Below are 23,264 nucleotides of genomic sequence, written 5' to 3'. Positions count from 1 at the left end.
ATTCTTTCAATAAGAGACCTAGTTTATCCTCAAGCCTACATAGGGAACAAGAATATCACACCTGTCACGGATAATTCAATAATTTAAAAGGTTCATGCTTTTGTAATAGCCTGGAATTCTTTGTTTCCCTAATTCATTTCTTCAATTTTCTTAAGATCCGAAACTATAGGCGTAACTTTGTGGGGCAAGGGGGTTGGGGCACAAATTGCACCCTGGGTAGAGGTTCATTTTCAATTGCACAGTGGATTCGGCTACAGCTGAACGGTCTATTTCTGCAATGTCTGAAGAAATGACTAAGGTCAACCATGAGGCTAGGCACTATTGAACATAGAAAGGGAAATTGTAGCGGATCGCAAAGAATTCAGGAATTTATACAGAAGAGAGAGAGAGAGAGAAACTTAGATAAGACAATTATGTAATTGTGTAATATCTTAAGTTTTTTCCACGAAACAAATAGCTATTGCTTTACAGTGCTTTGCCTTGCAGCATTATAATTTGTTCACTACCATGATCAATGGATTATCCAATAAAATTATACCTTCTTTATTCTAAAGAAGAAATGTGTTCTTTAATAAATTTGCATCCATCTGTAATAGCGTATTTATTCCTTTCACGCAAGTAAAACTCGACATAAACACAGTTCCATTTCTTTTGGATAAGATGATGTTGGAATCACCTGTTTCCCAAGGAGAATGGCCAGTATGATTTTCGTAATGGTTAAAGGCATGAATAAAGTTAGTGTCCCCAAGTGGATGGACGAAACTACGCCTATGTTTCGCACAGGCAGCTTTTCATGAGGAATTGCGTACATCAATGCTTAATGTGATCAAAGACATCATTTTCACATATTCTAGAACAGAAATACCTTTCTGTTGTTTTCTCACCACCTTTTTGTACCAAAGTTCACTAAGTCCACTAAATTTTTAAATCATAGTAGTTCATAACATACTGATGGGTTGACTTTTGTTTTACAACCAGAAAAAAAGTGTGACTGGGAAAATTTGTTTCATGTACTTATTATTTGATAGATCTATCAGTTCACTAAAGTGTTCTTTGTTGTTCTTGATTGAAACAGATGGGAGAAGGGAATGTGAGTAATGATGCCCATGAACAATGTGAAGGAAATTGTAAATTATGCTATTACATAACAGGTGTTCAGAAGCAGATATTTATGGAGTTTTATAATGAATTTTGTGACACTAGGGGTCCTAGATTTGACAATGGGTGTTTTTTGTGAGTGTCCCTTCATCAGTTTCATCATATCATCACTCATCCTCAACTTCACGTAATGAATCAGTAATACATTTTGTATGCTGAAATGTTTTTTTTTTCTTCATGTGTGTGTTCAGCTGGACTTGACATATCCACTACGATTCCAAAATTCACAATGACCCTTCTGCTGTGGAAGCTATACTAGCATTATCAATGGCCTAACTCTCCTCCCCTACAAATGAATCTGGCGACTCTCTTGACATCTAAAAATTAAGGGATCATCCCCGGTACAACTAAAATAAACGATATTCCAATGTGATATTTTGGAAGATTTCTAGTGAGGAGAAATTTCTGTAGCTTAAATGTAATCCCGCCAAGAGCCAAAAATTCGCAGATGATGAATTTCTCCCTGTTGCCCTTTAAATATCACCCCCAGGGTGCAGCAGCTAAAAGGGTATTTCCTCTCCCAAGAGAATTAATTAATCCCAATTTAACTGAATCGCACCTGGAGCTAAAGTAGATGATTAGACTTTTATTATGTCGAACCTTAGTGTTTCAGATTTCAAACTTCAATCTGCCGACGAAAAACTCTTGCAGGCAAATTCTTGTTTACCGTAACTTTGAAGCGGTCTTTCACATGCAGATGTAGCGTTAAGATTTATGCAAACACTTAAAATGTAAAACAGATGTGCCCAGAGTCTGTTAAATTCAAGAACAATCTTCATGTGGTGACAAAATATGGTGAGGAGTAGTGATAACAGACTTTGTTTACTTTGTAACAAGTGACGCTGAGTGAAACATCTTCGTAGTGAAGACTGTTTACCAATTTATTATATGATTATACCTCTAAATGGCCTTTTATCTCAATCCAATAACACCATAGGCTAGAATACTGACGTCATTTCCTTCATCCCTCGAGAACATACACATACATAGGTAGAAAAGATATACAAAATGTATAAAATTCTTAAATTAGGGTAGGGTGAACACAAGTGCCAAAAGAGAGAGGCGTTACGCGCTTCTGGTTGACAATTTCACCCCACCTGGGAACCCCCATTTTTTGTGTAGTATTTAGGAGTATATTAAATGTGATTACCCTTCCCCCCCCCCCATAGAATATCCCTACCACTGACTTTTTTTGGCGCCGTCACCAGTCAGCAGCCGTAACCGCGACGGTTCTTTCTTCGCTATAAATTCATGGTAATCTCTTTAAAAGCATGCATATTTGAGCAGCAATATTTTTTTCTCTTAAATGAGTCAACTGTTATTGCTTCTTGGAATGTAATTTTTGTCTTCAAAATACTATGACAACGAGAGATGGTATTGATTGATTGACTGAATTAGGTTTTCACCACAATTAGCTAATCGCGACGAGGAAGACAATGATTGAATTGATGAAGGGACATTCGCCAAGAACACCCATGCTCAGGCTGGGATTCGAACTCGGGATCCCGGGGGGCGCGCATTTTTGTTTCCAGTGAACTTGTGAATGCGGTTTCATTTCTTGCTCTCTGATTGGCTGTTGGAAACTTATGGTGCTGTGATTGTGAGCATATCTTGTTTGCGCTATACGTTAGGTTAGGTAAGGTTAAATTAGATTGGAAAGCAGCAAATTTGCGCTAACAATAGGAAATAAGACATTCTCATAATCACAGCACCGTAACTTTCCAACAGCCAATCAGAGAGCAGGAAATGAAACCGCATTCACAAGTCGACTGGAAAAAGAAAATTTGCATCCTGGGCGTCGGTTTAAGAACTGAGTAACACCGAGATCTCCAAAAGTCGAGACAAGACCCGGACTGCCGTAGTACCAGAATGTCGTCGTAATTACCAACTTACGTGTACTATAGAATGTGAAAATTCGTCCAAATCACAATGCTGTATTGCGAGACTTTTTGAGACATATTTGATTTTTAGCGATATGTTGTAGGTGTTCTATGGAATATAAAAGCGACAAGTGATGTGTTGTGTATAATTTCGTTTCTTCTCGGTTATAATCATTCATTATAATTCGTTAAACTATCTTGAACGTTTTTTTTAAAAAATATTACAATTGTCTTAATCGTACCTCGGAATGTGTTTATCTATTATTTGCAGCTATGTCAACTGAGAAATTCTAAAATCGTGCAAATTTACCTGTGAGTGTCAGTTGATAAGTTGTGCGTGTCTGAAGCTCCGCGTCAGGAATAAATTTCCGTTGTTACAGACTTAACATGACAAGGTGTGGGGGGGGGGGGACAGCATCCGGGGCAGGTGTGACTTCTGTGATGTCCATCCTGTGTAGGTGTACTACCATGCTCAAGGTCCCGGGTTCGATCCCTGGCCGGTTCAAATCCGGGAACTTTTCTAACGGAAGCGGCTCCGGCGCCTACCCAGCGTCGAATGACATGGGTACCTGGGGGGTAAAGGCGGCCAGGGGCGTGATGCTGATCACATCACCCCCCCTCACGACCGGATCAAGAAAGTGTGGGGCGTTACCCCCATACCCCCTATACGCCTTCATGGCGTGGTGCTAAGCACAGGGGAGCACTTTTTATTTATTTATATTTATATATATATATATATATATATATATATAGGTGTACTACGGTAACGTTCCTCTGCTGTAGAGTGAACACAAAACTCTAACCTGTATATGTGTGAATGAATATAGAGTTATTCATGTAACATTATCTCTCTACATAATTGTAAACCAACACTTAGAATATGTGCGTACAGCCTGAGGGCTCGCATTTCCAAAATAAATATTCTACAACTTGTACTCCTATCCTGGAAAAGAAACTTGGGTCGTGTAATGACTTTTTACTTTTGCCGTTACGTAGTTGTTTTGCCAAAGAGGAATATGAATCACATTCTTTGGCTGTTTTAATGATTTCATGATAAAGATTAAGATTTTTCTCCTCACCATTTCGGTGGTTTGGGGAGAATTTATGCCTTTTGTGTGAAACATGATCACATGAACGTAAGGATGATTTTTGCATGAAGCGCGATAATGCAAACCTTAAATATTATATAACACTCAACCGGTATGTTCCTTTAGGCTTACGTAACGTGAGACATCCTTGATGTCTTCAGCGTTTGTGAAAGTGATGAACTTCGAACAGTGGCCTTGACCGAATAAACAGTTAACTGTGTACCGTCGGGAGTTCCTTCTTAGGTTATGACTCGCATATGTCGAAATCTATTCATTACCAACGACGTGTGGAAAATGTGCTTCATGGAGAGTTCAACACTGGAGAGAGAAAAAAAGCACGACTTCCTTACCCCCACGGATAACGAGAGGGCGAACTCGAATTGAGGTTAGAATGAGGCTGGTTGGTGCATATCGTAACCGCGACATTTCGCATTTCCACATCATTCCAATGTTTTTTGAGGGGAGCGTTACTCTTCGTCTAGAGCAGCGGTCCCCAACCTGGGCTCCGCGTGCACTTCCCAGGGGCTCCACTTCCGCTCCAGGTAATTAAATAAAAATTCGCAGTACAAATGGATGAATCGACTGACGTTGGCGGTTTTATTGGTATTTGTTCGTTTATGTTTACTTACAAAGCTATCGGGAGGGCCTTCTTCTTCGCAGATCACTACCAACCAACACATCAGGGGGTGAAATATTTAATCTTTTGGATGAATTCTTCTCATCAAATGAAGTACCGTGGGAAAACTGTGCAGATATATGCACTGGTGGGTCACAATGCTGTAGCCATTGCCAATTATTAAAGATAAGGCAAAGAACTGTAGCAGCAGCCATTGCGTTCTTCATAGACACGCGTTAGCCTCGAGCAAAATTCCTTCTGAGCTAAACTATATAAAATCACGACCTCTTAATAGCAGGTAGTAATGTGTGAAGATATGGGAAGCCACCACCAGTCCCTCCTGATGCATACTGAAGTAAGGTGGTAGTCTCGGGAAAAAGCGTTGACACGCTTGATGGAACTGCATGCAGAGGTAGCATCGTTTTTGATGAACCATAACGCTCTATTGGCGACGGTTTTAAATGATGAAAGACAGGGTGTGCAATGTGGCGTATTTGGCTGACATTTTTAGCAAAATGAAGGAACTGAATTTATCATTGCAAGGAAAAGCTGCCACAGTTTTTTTTTTTATGCAAACGCCAAAGTGTTTTATTTTAAGAGGAAACTTAAGAATTGGTTGGCGTACGTGGAAAAGGAAGATTTCGATTGCTCAAGAGAAGGTGCTTGATGACTTTAAATGGGTACTGAATGTGTTCAGTGTGAACAAAAAACCACCCAGCTTAAACTCAGCGGAATAAGAGATCCTCATAGATTTGACATCTCGCAGCGAACTAAAAATCGCATTTCAAAACCAATGTCTAACGGAGTTTTGGCTGCATTTAAAAGATGAATTCAAACGACATTAAAAATAGCAATGGGAAAACACTCGATTTGTTTTTGATAAATGGGCAGGGAATAACAGTAACACGAAACACACAGCCACTAGTTCCTGAAGACACACACCATCCCTCGCTGCTAGTAGATATTAATTATGTCAAAGAAACCCGCGACAAAACTTGTCATAAGCTACAGTACAACTTTAGTAAAGCCGACTTTCCATCCATCTATCACAAGCTGCTTAACACGAACTGGGATGTATTGAAAACAAAGAATGACGTTGATCAAGCTACAGACGTGTTTTATGAAATTATATATAAAATATTCGATGAATGTATCCCCTTAAAGAAAAGCCGCAAAAGACAGTACCCGTGTTGGTTTACGAGCAGCATTATTAAAAATATAAGTAGGAAACATTATCACCACAAGAAGTGGAAAAAACAGGCGGGAGACTTTCGATACCACTACAATAAATTTAGCGAATTTCGAACAATAGTGAGGAAGGAAATTATTGATGCATACAACAGTTATGTTGCCAATTCGGAAATAAATATTGCAAAAGATAGCACCCAGTTTTGGTCGTTTGTTACAAATAAACGCAGGAAAAGTAACAAAGATCCTGTACTGTTCAAAGATAAAGTGTTGTCAGACCGACTATCAGTAGTCGAAGCTTTTGCACAGCATTTTCAGTCAGTGTATAAAAAAGATCCCCCTAGATATGACATGAAAGTATTGCCTAACCACAAACAATATGAAACTTTGGATAATCTTAATATTTCAGAGATACGAATTGAAGACGTAGAAAAAGCAATTAAAAACTTAAAACCTAAGAAATCAGCCGGACCGGACAAGATACCGCCCTATGTAGTCAAAGGTTACAGTAATATATTGAAATACCCGTTATATCTCATTTTCAGTTTAATTCTTGCAAAACACAAATTTCCTGAAAAATGGAAAGCCACGGCAATTTGTCCACTTCCCAAAAGCAATAACACTAATGACGTACAAAACTACCGACCAATAAGTATATTATCAGCCCCAGCAAAAATATTCGAAAAAATCATGCACCGTTACATATTTACCCACGTAAAACCTGTAATATCATCGTTTCAGCATGGCTTTGTACCACGTAGATCGGTGTTGACCAATCTCTCCGATATTACCAATTTTATTAGTTCAACATTGGACGAAGGAGGTCAGGTTGACGTAATATATACCGACTTATGCAAAGCGTTCGACTAGGTTAACCACGATATTCTATTAAGTAAATTAGCATGCTTCAATATTTCTGAACCACTGCGTCAACTGTTCGCTTCCTATTTGCAGAACCGTAAGCAGTACGTGACGTATAAAGGCCACACATCCGACGAGATAAGAGTCACCTCAGGAGTACCTCAGGGGTCTAACCTTGGGCCACTTCTTTTCACATTACTTATTAACGATTTGCCGGATTCATTTGAAAACTCATACAAATTGCTGTTTGCAGATGACCTGAAATTTTACAGGAAAATAAGCAAACAAGATGACAGTGTGCAACTTCAAAATGATGTTACAAAGTTAGAAACGTGGACAAAAATCAATGATTTAACACTAAATATCAGTAAATGCCATTATGTAACATATACTCGAAAGAAAAAACCAGTTGAATTTCAGTATCAAATATACAACAATACTCTAGCAAGAAATTTTACAGTCAAGGATTTAGGGGTTATTTTTGATTCAAATCTTACTTTTAATAAACACGTTGAACAAATAATTAGTGAAGCGTTCAAGAACCTTGGGTTTATTCTTAGAATGGGGAGGGATTTCAAAAGTATAGAGACACTAAAGGTTTTGTATTATTCATATGTAAGACCCAAACTCGAATATGCATCTGTTATATGGAATACAGACACAGCAAAGTACAGTGTAGCAATTGAAAGAGTCCAATCGAGATTTCTTAGATTTTTAAAATACAAATTTCAGAAAGTTTACCCCATATTTGAACACTACGACAACCTAATATATGAATGTCGGTTCACAAAGCTGTGTCACAGAAGAAGGTTACATGAAATAGTATTCTTGTGGAAATTGTTAAATCACGAAATAGATGCTGAACATCTACTCTGCCAGATTAATTTTCGAATCCCGTCGTTGAAAACTAGACCAAAGAATGAAGTTTTTCTTATAAAGAAGGCTAGATCCGAAATTAAAAAGAAATCTCCATTGTGGAGAATGTGCACCAGTTACAATAACTTGCTAATCAAGAATAACACCATTGACATCTTTTCTATGAACCTAAGGGACTTCAGTAAAGCCACTATTAACACAATGGCTTAAGCTTAAACACATAAGTTCGTATTTAAATTGTGTGATAAAGTGTATATATATAAAATAAATATTTTTAATATATTTTATATATATATATATATGTCTATATATATATATATATATATATATATATATATATATATATATATATATATATAATTTCTATCTCAATATTACAGAAATATATGTAATTGTAATGACTATGTATCCTTCATATGGGCTCTGTAATTAGGTATGTACCTGTTGAGTTCAATAAATAAATAAATAAAATCTTGTCTGAGAAAGCAAAATTAGTATTGCTGCCTTTCTCATCTACATATCTCTGTGAAGCGGGATTCTCCGCTTATACAGCTACCAAAACAAAATACAGAAGCCGCTTAAATGCAGAACCATACAATACATTCACCTGCAATTACCATAATTTAAACCTGAAATAAAAACTGTGCAAAAAAATGCAACCACATGTGTCTCATTAAACGTTTATACGTTATTTTATGGACCTTATTGCTGCTCTCACCCAACAATGTAAAATCGATCGTAATGCAAATGGTTTGATTTATTGAACTTCGGAGGAACTTTCATCTGGGGCCAAGTTTTTGACAATATCATGTGCATTGGTGCTAGTTGAGAATAAATTGAGTAGATGGTACATTTCAAAGGTTTTAAAATATAATTTCATTGCATGGATATTGCACAATTGTGTAGATATCTCTTTTATATTCCCTTACTATCCCTCTTCCTCCTCTCCGTAACATTACTTCTAAACACCATTAACTTGCCTAAGGGGCTCCACCATAGAACTTGATTCTAGAAAGGGCTCCGCAAGTGAAAAAGGTTGGGAACCACTGGTCTAGAGTAAGAACAAAGGCAGTCAGCAAAAGCAGGCCGATTGTGAACTTGCTTGTCGGATAACCTCGACTGAGCTCTTCCATATATTAACTGGCTGTTCATGTGAAATAGCTGCCGTCGAAATCAATGAATAGGATCTCTCCCAATTCACGTGCCTTTGTTTGTATCGACTTGCGTTAGAACTTGCTGTGAACAGAGAATGGATACTGTATCGTTATGTGAAACCAGGGATATCGGGAGTCGAATTCATTCATTGAGACCCGATGGGAAGTAATGCGGGTGTAAATTGATGTCTACCGTATATTAGTGTGCTCTCGTAACATATGAAATCTCAATATCGGTCGTCTGGGTGTCCAACTGCGTTAGAAGGCCTTTCCATCTCACCATCGAAGTTCCCTGATTGGAATCCAGGCGTGGGAATTGGTATTCTTTGCGAGTGTTCCTTCAACAATTTCATCGTCGCGATTGGCCAAAAGTGGCAAAAGGCGACGTTAAATAACATGAAGACAAAAAAGCCTAATTTCGAAATGAACGTTGATGTGAATGTAGTTCATTTTTGGATAAATGTTGTCCCCAAGATATTTCCACTTCAAAATTTAGTCTAGAGCTAACTATCTTATCGTCGTTGATCAACATATTACACAATTTTAATAAAAGATGAAGCTTTACAAGCCGATGAAAGTTCCAAGCAACGAGGGTAGAACATTATTTGTTTTGTAATTAGTGTTGCCCACGAGACGAGACTTTGGCCTGTCTCGTCTCGTGGAAATGTTGTCTCGTCTCGAAAATATTCGTTTGTCTCGGGACACATGATCAATCTCGTCTCGTCTCGAATTTTTAAAAGCCTGTCCCGTCTCGTCCCGTGGGCAACACTATTTGTAATTGAATGTATCGGTAACAAAAGTGGAAGGGTTTAAAATATATACACTCTGTTCAGATAAAGTGGCACATACTTCAACCATGGGCGCCTGCAAGAGTTAATGTAATTCGAATAGTGAAATTGTAGAGATATTTTGTAACCTAAAGTATAGTTTTCTGTGACTTAACAGGCCGTAAGTTACAGCAACTATTACTATTTGAAGTAGGATTATATTAAAGCTTGACATATGTTACAAAACAGCTTTTTGTCCTACGTTAATTAATGTTAAGTATAGTTATGCAAATTGTATATGGATATACACAATATGGAAATTACAAATGCATGATTTTTTTAAAAAAAAAAACAAGTAGTAATAGTAATGCAATAATAGTAATAACAAAAATAAAAACAATTATAGCAATATTATTATTATTAATAATAATAAAAGTTTCTGACTGCCCCCTCCCCCCTGAGAAAAAATCCTTCGGCGCCCGTGACCAACAGTGTTTCATATGTCATCTAGTATTTGTAGATATATGTGCAATGTGAATTCAATTCGCAAGCGTGTGTATTGTGCACGAGCCATCAATTTTGTTTAGATTCTGCTTTCCGTTGCGTGCCTTTTCTAGGAGTTCCAATTTCTGCATCAAAGGTATGCCATGTATGTAATTATGCCAAAAATTACGCGGTGTTCGGACCCGCTCCAACAGGGTTCGCCTCTGTTTTGTACGCACTGTTTGTAAAACAGTAATTTCCATTTCATAAACTGAAGCGTCATCAAGACTTTTGCCCCTCCCCTTTAAAGCGAGTGCGCACGTCTATGCTGCGTTTATTTGTATTTTTCAGTGAAAATACATGTTTTCGTTTTGAAGATGCGAGTTCCAGGCCGCACATTATGTACTTTTGGTTAATCGCGAGGATGCACCGGTCTTGAGGTGTACAACACGAATGTTAAGCGCCGATCAAATTGTCCCCAGCAACTATGGAACAATTTCTACCTTTTGCCCATTTTTGACAATTGTCTGTATACTATATACATTACTTGGATAAAACATTTTTACAAATATACTGTGCAGTTTGGAAGAATGGGACAAAATCACAAATTTTGTGATTATGATGATAATTGAGATATTTTGGGCGAAATTTGGTACAGTAGCTAGATATGTTACTCTTTTCAGTTTGGGGCACCAACAATAATTGCCATGGGTACCATGTATTTCATTATCGTGGTTGATGCAGGTTCGTTTGTAGTTTCGTTAAAAATATTTTGCGTATCCTGTACTTTAGTAACCTGGTTCATAAGTACCACAAACAAATGTGGACTGTTCGGGATAAAGCACTTGAGTCAAAAAAATTGAATTTTACAAGTTGGTTATACATGTTGGGTTATCACTGTACCCGGTGGAGGCACAAGTGGTTCGGGTCCCACTTTAAACTGTAGGTCCAGTCCCGATTAGCCTTACTGTGCATAAAGTGGACTTAAAACACCAAATCAATCAGTTACTGTTTAGAATCTTTACACATGCCTATTATAAAATTATACTGATAATAATATTATTTTTAATTGATTCGGTGTGACTTAAATGAAGGCAACAGAAAATCGCGGTATGCGACTTAAGTGCATTTTTCCGAACATTCTAGAAATATTTTTATCTAAAGGCATGGAGTAGGCGGGTTTCTAAATCGTGACGCAGGCACACTGAACACTTGTTTCATGCGTATACAGGATGCCACGCTTCACAGGAACCGGCAATTCCGCTGGGCGGCGGGTGGCGTTACGTGTTTGTGAAGAAAATGTTAGTGTGTATTTTTGTTTTTGTCTAATCGTAACGACGAGGATTATTGATGGTATGGTGACGTTAATTATATTCACAAAGAATATCCATGCCCACGCCGGGAATACAATGAACACTTCGAGTTGTTTCTAGAAATTGAAATCTGTAGCGGGCATCAAGTAGCACTGGTCGTGCGAATTCAGCGTTGAAGCTGCAGAAGAGGGATCTGTAACCAATAATCGGAAAACCATAGTTTTACTTTCGCTGTAACTCAGTCGTTAGGGCGTCTGACTACCGTGAGAGATACCCGGGTTCGATCCCCGGCGGTGGAGAACCGGGATTTTTTCCCACCTGTTCAAGCGGCTCCAGCGTCAACCCAGCGTCGTATAAAGTGGGTACCTGGAACAAACTCTGGGGGCTAAAGGCGGCAGGGGCGTGGTGCTGATCACATCACCCACATCTTCGGCCGTGATCAAGAAAGTGTGGGGCACTAACTCCACACCCCCTATACCCCTTCAGGGCGAGCACTGTACTTTTTTATAATTAAAGCCTTGGTGTTTGAAGGCACCATTGAAGCACCAGAAATAATTCCGTATTTAACGGCCAATTAGTAATAAAACATTTTTATATGGCATGGCATTCGGACAATGTATACATACACTGTATTTTTGCAGGAACAAAATGTATGACACAAAAACTGTATTGGAGCAAGGTTAATAAATTGAATGTAGTCATTTTTTTTTCCAACAACGCCAGCATACTTTGCGAGCCTACAGACAGCCTAGAGCGTGAGGAAGTGTGTTAGCGATAGGTGCTATGTTGAGATGACGTCAGCGGCTCACTTGTCGATTGAAGGCTTTGAGGGTTGTGATTCACTCAAGCTGCAACTCAGTAACAGTCAGGTGTTGTGGAGATAACTCTCACTCTACTGCTATCAGTGTAATCTAATCATTCGATGTCATCACCGCAATTAGCCTAAATAGGGAGAAGAGCAACGTAAAATGAGACCACGAATTTTTTCTTATTTCCACTCAAGAATTGCCAGTACGCCGTATATCTACAATTTCAAGATCAATTATGTAGTATTTACTTTGGAAATAACTGCTTAGACAGAAGCCCGTAGCCATATTTTGATTTCGGAGGGGCTCTTTCCTTATCAGCAGCCGCTATTTAAGGGCGAAAAAGTGGTGGTGGTAAGTGTCCTGAAGATGAATTTCTCAGTATATTACAAATTATTGTACAACATGTTTAATCCTGCTAATGAAGGAAAATTAATTACCACTAATGCACTATTTAAATTAAATATTTGTAGGATTTCGGAGGGGGCTTTAGCCTCCCGGCCCCTTACCCTGGCTACGTGCCTGCTTCATTCAAATATAGATTACTTTGTTATTACATCATAATTCATATTCATTCATGTATTTGTTGACGTATTTTCTTTTGTTGCAGCAAAATATCCGCAGATTAAAAAGCTGTTTGGATACGATACGAATTTCAAATGGGTCGTTTTCGGAATGATGCTCACCCAGTTCGTGGCCATGTATTTTGTGAAGGATCTCTCCTGGCCTATGATGTTCCTGATCGCCTACTGTTTCGGTGGAGTCATTAACCATTCTTTGATGTTGGGTAAGTATCTTTGTGCGTTATTTGAAAGTGATACAGTATAGACAACCCAGTGGCGGTCCCTCCATGGTACGGAGGGAACAGGCTGTTCCCTCCTACTTATCGCCCATTGAAGCTATTTTAATTATCTATATTAACATAATAAGAACACTTCTTTTTCCCGAAATCAACACGCCGAAGAAAACTCACCGTGACTGGACGTTTGTTTATTTCACCTACCCTCGTCGTTCCACCCTCAAGTGCCTGCCGCCGAGTATATCTAATCTGTGATCCTCATGGTCCCGCTTCCCACCAGGGAAGCTGAACACTCTAGCTGTTCCCTACGAGACACAGAGAATTCGTTTTCCTTCGAGTTTTTGCTATGTGCTAAAGTTTAATTGCGTCGTAGTGATAGTTTTGACTGTAGTAAGTCTATAGTTTCCTAATCTCATTGCAAAATTGCGTCTGACATTCATAACGAACTGGAAAAATCTTGTACAGTTAATCGTCTGCTAAATGCCTTGCCTAAATGCTGCGAAATAGCTTCCGAGGGAACAGCTCGCATCCACCTGTTCCAACAGCCCCAAGACCAGGCGTAGGCAGAGGCAGGACAAGAGTAGTGTAAGTGTATTGTTTCTAAGTAGTACTTAGTAGGTATGCATTTGTAGCCTCTTTTTTTATCAATCGAATATCAGTTTTTGACATATTTTGACAATTTTTTGTCGATGTTTTAGCGTTTAGCGATGTTTTTAGTAAAATTCCCTTTTTTCCCTTTTTTTCCCACTCGTACTTAGTAGGTATGCATTTGTAGCCTCTGTTTTTTACCAATCGAATATCAGTTTTTGACATATTTTGACAATTTTTTGTCGATGTTTTAGCGTTTAGCGATGTTTTAGTAAAATTTCCCTTTTTTTCCCACCTCACACTTGTAGATATACCACGATCTTACGTGATATAACTTAACCTATCCTTTTTTTTTTATTACGTGCTAAACTACACGAGAGCCTCTACATGCTTTGACCTACTTTAGAGTAGACCCAAATAGAGAATTCAAGAACCGAAAGTGGAGCTCGGAGTGGGGTTCGGTGGAGCTCGACTTAATGGTTTTCTCTTGTAAGGCATAAGCTCCATTTTCTCGCAGTGTTGCCAACACCTCACTCGATCACGATCTTACGTGATATAACTTAACCTATATCTTACGATTTTTTTTTTTTACGATCTTCAGTGATATAACTTAACATATCATTTTTTTTTTTTGATTTGCACACCGAACTGTAGTAGACCCAAATGGAGAGAGAGTTCACCAACCGAAAGTGTGGGCTCGACTTAATGGTTTGCTCTTGTAAGACACACAAGCCTTAATTTTCTCGCAGTGTTGCCAACATCTCACTCGATCACGATCTCTTACGTGATATAACTTAACCTTATCTTACGATTTTTTTTTTTACGATCTTCAGTGACCTATCATTTTTTTTTAATTTGCACACCGAACTAACCTACATTATATTTTACATAACCATGTTGATTTTTTTTTTTTTTAGTATGTGGCAATTTTTTTAGGAATTTTTTTTTTAAAACTGCTCCGTGACCCTCTCGTTCTTCACGTCGTGGACGAAGGACTTCTCTGCGACCAGGATGACGCTGCATACAGTGTTCTCGGGCAATGGACTGTTGAACTCGCAGACGACCTTGATGTTGGTGCGATCTTGCGAGAATTCAATGCGAATGCCCCAGGGATGAAATGGAGCAAGCAGCACGCTTCGTTCTCTTGCTCGTCGATCTGGTCGAGGATCAAGTTGAATCCCAACTTTGGAGAAACGACCGCTTTCACGGTATTTGCCTTTGTTCCAAATAATCGCCTGGCTCCGAAATTGTGATCTTTCATGTGAAAGTAAGAAAAAAGCGTTCGCACGACGTCGACCCACGGTGTGGGTATCATTACCCAGTTCACGCGTTCGATACGCTCCCGAACGAACGCAGAATCCTTTTTGGGGAAGTAGCGTTCTTTGCTCGCGTCCAGGTTGAGAGAATCGATGTACGTGGCCCAAGACCACACGTGGTGCTGCTGCTGCTGATCGCTACCACCCTCTACAATCTGGTGGAAACGAAAATTATCGGGCAGGATCGTCCGTTCGAAGGTTTTGTACTCGGTCGATATCCTCCTTTCCGTCCTCAGGATTCGCAGAAATTGAGTTTTGAACGCGTCAGTTTCGGTCACGTCCTGGTACAAATCTTTCAGGACGTTCAACTTGTTTTCCAGAACCGTGTAATGCAACACCAGGTAATTGATGTTGCAGTGTATGATGAAGAACGTCGGGATGATGCAGCAGAATCGATAGATCAGACCCCAGCCGAGAAAGTAATGCGTGTGGAAACGATGCTGGGTCGTCCACGTAAATTCGTTCAGAACGTGGCCGTCGCAGACGGTGTTCGGAAAAATCGTTCGCAGGTACCTGGCCGGATCCTTTCCGAAAACCTTCTCGAAAACGTGACGCCAAGCTAGAGCGTTGATGCAGTCGCTCTTGAAACTAGCCAACGGGGCGGACAGATCGAGCTTCCTCCCCAGATCGAATTGGGTCGCGTGCCTTTCTACAAACGCCAGGTAAGCCTTCGCCGTGGGCCACACAATTGTCGTGACGATCTGTTCCACCGAGTCCGTGGTACGATATCCAGTGTTGAAATATTCGCCCCATGCTTTTTTCAAGATTGTTAGTAAAAAAATTCTCTCTCGCACGTCTATGGCGGTCCTCAACCCTTTGAATTGCACCTCGTCGCTGTCGGCCAGCTGCACGACGTATTTTTTCTTGGTCAGCGCGAAAAAATTTTTCAACACGAATTCGACCTTCACCCGCAATTCGGGAACCAACCGCTCGTGCAGGTAATCGATTAGGTTAGCCTGATGGTGCTTCTCCATGAGAATGAAAAGCGAATCCGTATCCATGTACATCATGCGCGGACGTGGGTTCGAGGGGAAATTTTCCACCACGTCCCGCGATTTCAATAAGATGGTCCGAGATAGAAAAGTAACCAGAGAAGCACAAGCGGGGTTCTTGGAAACGAACGAGCCCCCCAGGTTTTTCCGTACGGCCTTCGAACGTAGAATTGATTGACGTGGGGGCGAATCTCTTCCGGAATGTCTTTCAATTCGTACATCTGACCGTACATGCTATTCATCATCAATTTAGCCGTATTCTGTTTGGCGTCCATTTCGAGCAGTTTGCCCGGCGGTAAAGTCTTATCGTTTTTAAATTCTTTGATTTTTTTACGCAAGGCCATGATCTTGCGTATGCACGTGGCATTGAGCGTGTCCCGTGAGAAATACACGTGAAGATCCGCTTCCATGCAGTCGGTTTGGGGGATTCGTGTTGCCGCGATAAACATCGACTTCCGTGCCCGGCGGTACGGACGTTTATCGGTGTGGAATTCGCGCCCTTCAACGTGAACTTGGAGTGGCGAGAGCCCCACTGCGACCAAGACGCTCGGGTAGAGGGGACGTATGTGAACCCCGAGAAAATTCTATATAAAATAACATACCTGAAAATTCTATTCACAGTATAGATTGAATTCTCGAGTTTTGTATTCACACCCAAGAAATTCTATATATAAATAACATACCTGAAAATTGTATCGCTATATATACTAGACTTTTTGATTTCTGTGATTTTCGAAAAAGCAATGGCATCCACCACCAGTTTCAATCGTAAAAATGATAAAACTGAATGTGTTACTTGTGGGAAGCTAATCTCAAGGAACAATTTATCGGTACACAGGGCAAGATGTAGCGAAACAGGTTCGAGAATTAATCGTTCGTCACCTTCTAAGTCTTGTGCTCGATGCGGAAAGATGATCAGCATTGCAAATTTAAGTAAACACCTCAAAATTTGCAAACCATCGACCGGACAAGGAACATTGAAAAGGAAAATCGATGATCCAGAAACGGAAGCTTCCACTTCCAAGCAAATTAAATTATCTAATGAACGAAAACCAATTAGATCTGCATTCAACCGTCATATTCAGGATTTCTCTTTTACTTCGGAACCAGGCCGGGACATTCTTAGTTTCTTGCGTGAAACGAAAACATCCGTGATAAATATTCTAAAAAATAAATTGGAAAATAATTCCATAAAAGTATACGTTGATCTATTTTCCGAATACGAAAAAGTCGATGGTACAACAAGTATTTTTTATCATCGAACAAAAAACCAGGCTCTTCATTTGGCGGACGTCGATAATTTGGACGAATTTTATTCCGATCTTTCAAATAAACTGGTTAAGAAACACGACGATTTCGAGGCTAAAGGGTCGGGATGGTCTCTGTGTGGAAGTCCTCACACGTTAACCGTTTACGTGAACCGATTCTCGCCTCTTCGCGCTTCCAGCTACGTTCCTCTTCCACCGAACATTCAACACAAGAGGGCTGTGTTAAATATACAGAACAGCGATAACAAGTGTTTTCTTTGGTGTGTGTTGGCGGAACTTCACCCGATTCATTGGTCAAATAATCCAGAACAGGTTTATCATTACAAGCAGCATGAACCTGAACTGGAAAATGCAATGGCTGGCATCGAATACCCGGTGACCATTTCTGATATATCAAAATTCGAAACACGAGCACGAGATGCAGAAGGAAAACGCTTAATCCTCAACGTGTATTCCTATACGTTGGATAAACATGTCGTGCATCCCGTCAGGATAAGCGATGTCGACGATGACGATGCTCGTGTGATTAATCTTCTTCTAATTTCAAACGACAGTGTTCACCATTACTGTCTCATTCGTTCACTATCACGCTTGGTCAGAAGTCAATCAACCAAGTATGCAAACAACATTGAAGTTTGCCCGAGATGTCTAACCACGTTCAACGATCGACAACAATCCGATTATCGAAAATACACCGGACGTCAGATTGCTATCGAGAAACTTGCCGAACATAAAATATATTGCGGCAACAACAGACCGGTTCGAATGTTGATGCCCGAAAAGAACGAAGTGGAAGAATTCAAAATGCACAAGGCATTGTTGGAACATCCGGCCATCACCGTTGCTGATTTCGAGGCGTTCCTCAAACCACTCTCGTACTGCGATCCGGATCCCGAAGTTTCTTCCACCACACCTTACCAGCTTCACGAACCAAACAGTTTCGGTTACGTTGTCGTGCGACAGGATAAAATAGATGAACCGTACGTATACCGAGGACCCGATGCAATCGAACGCTTCTTCGAAAAGATGGTCGAGGAGGTTGGGAAAATTGGATGCATGCTGCGAACATCGAAACCGATGCTTCCGTTATCTGCTATCGAACTTCAAAATTACTACGACACTGTCAAGTGTCCCGTGTGCGATAACCACTTCACGGACGACAATCGTAAAGTGTTTCACCATTCGCATACGGACGGTCGCTTCGTAAGCGGAATCTGTAATGCATGCAACCTCAAAATCCAAAAACCAAAATTCGTCCCCATATTCTTTCACAATGGCTCTAATTACGACTTTCATCCCTTAATCAGGAAACTCGGATACGACACTCAAAAAATAGATATTCTTGCTCAAAACGAAGAACGATACATCTCTATAAGTAAGAAAGTTATGATTCCCGAGACTAAAAATACCATCGAGATGAGGTTTCTGGATTCGTACAGATTTCTCTCTGCAAGCCTGGACGCTCTTTCCAGCAAACTTTCGGCTGAACAATTCAAAATTACAAAAGCTAGTTTTCCCAACGTAGACATAGAACTCGTTAGACGTAAAGGGATTTATCCTTACGAATACGTTAGTGATAATTCTAAATTTAACGACGACGCTCTCCCACTTCCAAGAGAATTTTACAGCAGACTCGGAGAGAAAGGAATCACGGACGAAGAATACCAACACGCGCAACTCATGTGGAAGAAATTAGAATGTAGGACACTCGGAGACTACCACGATGCCTACTTAAAATTAGACGTAACGATACTCGCGGATGTTTTTCAAGCGTTCAGGAGAACGGCAACGAATATTTACAAATTAGATCCAGCGTATTTCTACAGCCTACCGGGATTAGCGTGGTCGGCAATGTTATTCCAGACAAAGGTCAAGCTGGAACTGATATCGGACGTGGACATGTTACTTTTCGTCGAGAGGGGGATTCGGGGCGGGATGGTACAATGTGTGCAGAGATATGCAAAAGCCAACAACGTGCACATGAAAAAAGATTATGATTCAAATCGAGCATCGAATTACATCTTCTACGCCGACGTTAATAATCTCTACGGACATGCCATGGTACAGAAACTTCCTTACGGGGGATTCGAATGGGCATCAACAGACATAGAAAATTTCGACGATAGCGAGTATGGCTTCTTCGCAGAGGTGGATATCGAATTTCCCGACCATTTACACGATCTGTTCAGCGATTTACCACCGGCATCCGAGTTCAAATCTTCGCCTCATTCTAATCAATGCAAGCTTTTATTGACTCTAGAGGGGAAAAAGAGATACGTTGTTCATTACTCGAATCTCCGATTCTTGATCGGGAAGGGTGCTAAGGTAGCGAATGTTAGAAGAGTCCTCAGGTTTAAACATTCCGAGTGGCTCAAACCGTACATTGAAACAAACACGCAACATAGGACGGTTGCCACTTCCGATTTAGACAAAGATTTTTTTAAATTGATGAATAACGCGGTGTATGGCAAGACGATGGAAAACGTGCGGAATCACGTAGACGTGAAATTGGTTTCGGATAAAAATAAATGCATGAAGTGGGTGGCCGATCCTAGATTCAAGTCGAGAAAAATTTACAACGAGAATTTGGCACTTTTCAATCTTGATATAAAATTGATGAAATTCAGAAAACCAATTTACGTTGGCGCAACGGTTCTCGACTTGTCGAAACTTTACATGTTCGAATTTCATTACGACGTGATGAAACCCTTCTTCGATGATAAGATATCACTTTTGTACACGGACACCGACAGCTTCATTTAGAGCATACAAACACCTAACCTATACGAAGACATAAAAAATCCTTCCATGCTCGAGTATTTCGATACTTCTGCGTATCCTCAACCCAACAGATTTGGGATTCCTTCCCTCAACAAGAAAGTCCTAGGTAAACTGAAAGATGAATGTAACGGTGATATTATCGTCGAGTTCGCGGGTTTGCGTTCGAAGATGTATGCCATGAGAACAGAGAGTAGCGTCACGAAGAAAGCAAAAGGTGTGGGCAAAAATACGGTGGAGAACAAACTCACCTTCCACGATTACATCGATTGCCTTTACTCACAATCGACGATACTAAGTATAGAACAAAGAATCCAAAGTGTAGACCACGTGATTACAACAAACAAAGTTAGGAAAGTAGCATTAGATCCGCATGACGATAAAAGATGTATTTTGTCTTGTGGAATCCACACGTTGCCTTGGGGACACTATCGTTTAGAAATTAGTAAAAATTGTAGGCAATGCAAATGAAAAAAAAACTTTAACTGTCTCACATACACGATAAATAACTAGCAAAGGACAATGAATCTTTTTGGTTTCCGAAAGCAAACAATGGAGACTGTACACCGCACGACGACAGATCTACCTTCCGTGTTAACTAAACTCAACGGTCTACTGATCGTTCACCTGAACAGTATTTGGACGAAATTGGATGACGATGTGGGCAAGATGTTTTACGTCTTCAATAACAATTTACATTTCTACGAAATTCCGATCGAAGGGAAACTTCAAATCACCGTGAATCCCGAGAACGTAGGCGAAATCAAAATATCTACCGGCAAGAACATTTTTCGAATCAAGCACGACAAGATGCTTTCTAACATTACGTACGATGTTTCTGCAGGAGATTATCTTTACGTTCAACTCCTAGGAGATTACGATAAACTCATTCCTCTCTTCGTAGAATTACGAATCGTCTATCCTATTATAAATAACCGTTAACCAAAAATGCCTAACGACATTTTCGGCCACACCAAGCGTGTAGACCACGCAGAAGAGATTCTCATGTTGGACGTTCGAATTAAAAAGTTGAGGAGCGATTTGATTGCTTTGCAGGAGACCTTAAACAAAAGTTTAGAGTCGGAGATCGCTACGCTCCAAACGCAATGTCTCGATCCCATTCTGAAAATCCATTCCGAACTGAAAACGCTCATAAAAAATTACGTCGACGTACCTTCTTACGACAACGTTCAAAATATACAGTTGAGCGTGGATTCGCTTCAAAATGATTTGGCCAAATTACAGCAATTTCAATCGAAAAATGAAGATTTGGAAAAATTGAAACTCGAAATCGAAGAACGAACTTCCGCAATCGAAAAGAATTTCTCTGAACTTCAAACCGTCGTGAACGATATTGATGTAGAACGCTTGCACGTCGTCGTTTCCAAATTACAAGAAGAATTCACCGGCACGTTGGAAGAAATTAAATCCAAGTTACAGACTTTGGAAGATACCATGACGAACCTACCATCGTCGGACGAACTGCAGGTCATCGGTAAAAGCGTCGCGAACATAAAAATTCAATTGGAGGCCTATCGAGATTTCGAACACATTCAAACCACCATCGCTACGCTTCAGGCGTCTCTGGAGTTGATCAACGAAGAGATTAAAAATATTCACGCTGAAGCGAGCGCGTTGACGAGCATTCAAGACACGTTAAGCACGGTTCAGCAGAAGATGGAATATTTGGAAAATTTGAACGTCGAATCCAATCTTGCTCATTTTCATCACGTACTGGACAACATACAGGGTGACTTGGAATCGTTACGGACGAGCGTGCCTTCGAGCGAAGATTTGGAAAAATTGAAAACGGCGGTGACGGCACTATCCCAATCGAGCGACGTCAAAAGTTCATTGAGCGATATGGAGAGTAGGGTGGCCAATCTCCCCACCTCCAAAGAATTACACGCTTTGAAAAGGAACATATCTCGAATGCTGAAACGACTGGAAACGGAAACGGCAAACGTGGAACAGATTCGAGAGGAAATTAGTTCGCTGGTGTCGACGTTGCCCACTTCGCAGAGCGTCACGGATCTTCACACGCAGTTTACAGAGATGCGAAGCATCGTGAACGATCTTACCGAGAAGAGTTCGAAATTGAATCAAGTCGAGAACCTTCAGAGTATTGTCGTCAACATCAGAGATCAAGTTGAAGTGCTGGAATCCACGCAGGAATCGACGCTGGCCTCTTTCGGTGCCAAGCTGCAAGAACTCAACGAAAACTACAAGCAGTTGAACGTGGAAGTGAAAATCAAACCGTCATTTTCTACAGTAACGGATACCATAGTCGAACATTTGCTGCCCGTACAAAATACACTGGGACAGCTTCACAGCAACCTCGTTAGCGTCGATACTAAATTCGCCAAACTGCATTCTCTGCAAGCCATCGAAATCAACAGCGTACCCAATCAACAGAGAATCTCCACGTTCGTCGAAGGTAACAAACTGTACATGTTACATCCTTATCATCCGTACTACAAGTTTCTCCTCGATGGCACGATTCAGGTAAACGAATTTTCGTACTGGTCTCACGGCAGGAAAGCTAGCGTTCCCACCATGACCTTGATATCGAATCGTGGTGTCCAGAAAGCAGGAAACATTCCTCTGGCACGTTGGAACGAAACGCGCAACGTATATGAAATACACGAAGACGAAGATCTTACCGTTTTCGACGTGAGTGCCGGCGATAAGCTGATCATTCAAAACACAGGTGAGGTGCCACCCTCTTTGAATCCCATCACGCTGGTGCTTCTCTTCAAACGTAATCTCTAAAAAAAAAATGTCTAGGCAAGCCATCGTCCAAGAATTGCATAAACCTGCACGCCGCAACTACGAACGTTTGGCGGTGGTAACCAAGGGCATCGATGACCTCTGGGAAAGCGACCTCGTCGAGATGAGTAGTGGCAAGTTAAAAAACGTACATAAATTGAACAAGGGCAACAAGTACCTCCTCACCGTCATAGACACATTTTCGAAATTCGCATGGGCTCTACCTTTGAAGGCGAAAACGGGAACGTGCGTCACGGAAGCATTCAAGACAATTTTTCGCGAAAGCGGCGGCAGACGACCTCGGTTTCTGCACACGGACAAGGGGAAGGAATTCTACAATGCCGTATTCCAAAAGTTTATTCGGAAACACGACGTTCGACATTACTCGACCTTCAGTGACGTCAAGGCCAGCATCGTGGAAAGATTCAATCGCACTCTGAAATCGCGCATGTGGTCGCGCTTCACGCTTCAGGGAAGCTACAAGTGGGTCACCATTCTTCCGGAACTCGTTACCGACTATAATCACACGGTGCACAGAACGATAGGCATGAAGCCAGCTGACGT

General features: G+C 40.6%; 1 protein-coding gene across 1 annotated transcript in view; it reads left to right on the top strand.

The window, feature by feature from the left end:
- The window catches only part of ifc (delta4-sphingolipid-FADS-like protein ifc), a 69,911-nt gene that overhangs the window by 12,677 nt on the left and 33,970 nt on the right, over window positions 1-23,264 (top strand). The window contains exon 2 of the mRNA XM_083120942.1: window positions 12,801-12,977. Coding sequence (XP_082977068.1) covers window positions 12,801-12,977 — 177 coding nt within the window. The remainder of the gene's footprint in view (window positions 1-12,800; window positions 12,978-23,264) is intronic.

Source organism: Lepisma saccharinum, chromosome 4 (assembly GCF_977018435.1).
Source record: "Lepisma saccharinum chromosome 4, izLepSacc3.1, whole genome shotgun sequence".
In the NCBI taxonomy this organism is placed as follows: domain Eukaryota; kingdom Metazoa; phylum Arthropoda; class Insecta; order Zygentoma; family Lepismatidae; genus Lepisma; species Lepisma saccharinum.
Note: the sequence above shows the minus strand (reverse complement) of the source record. Positions and strands in the feature narration are given on the sequence as shown.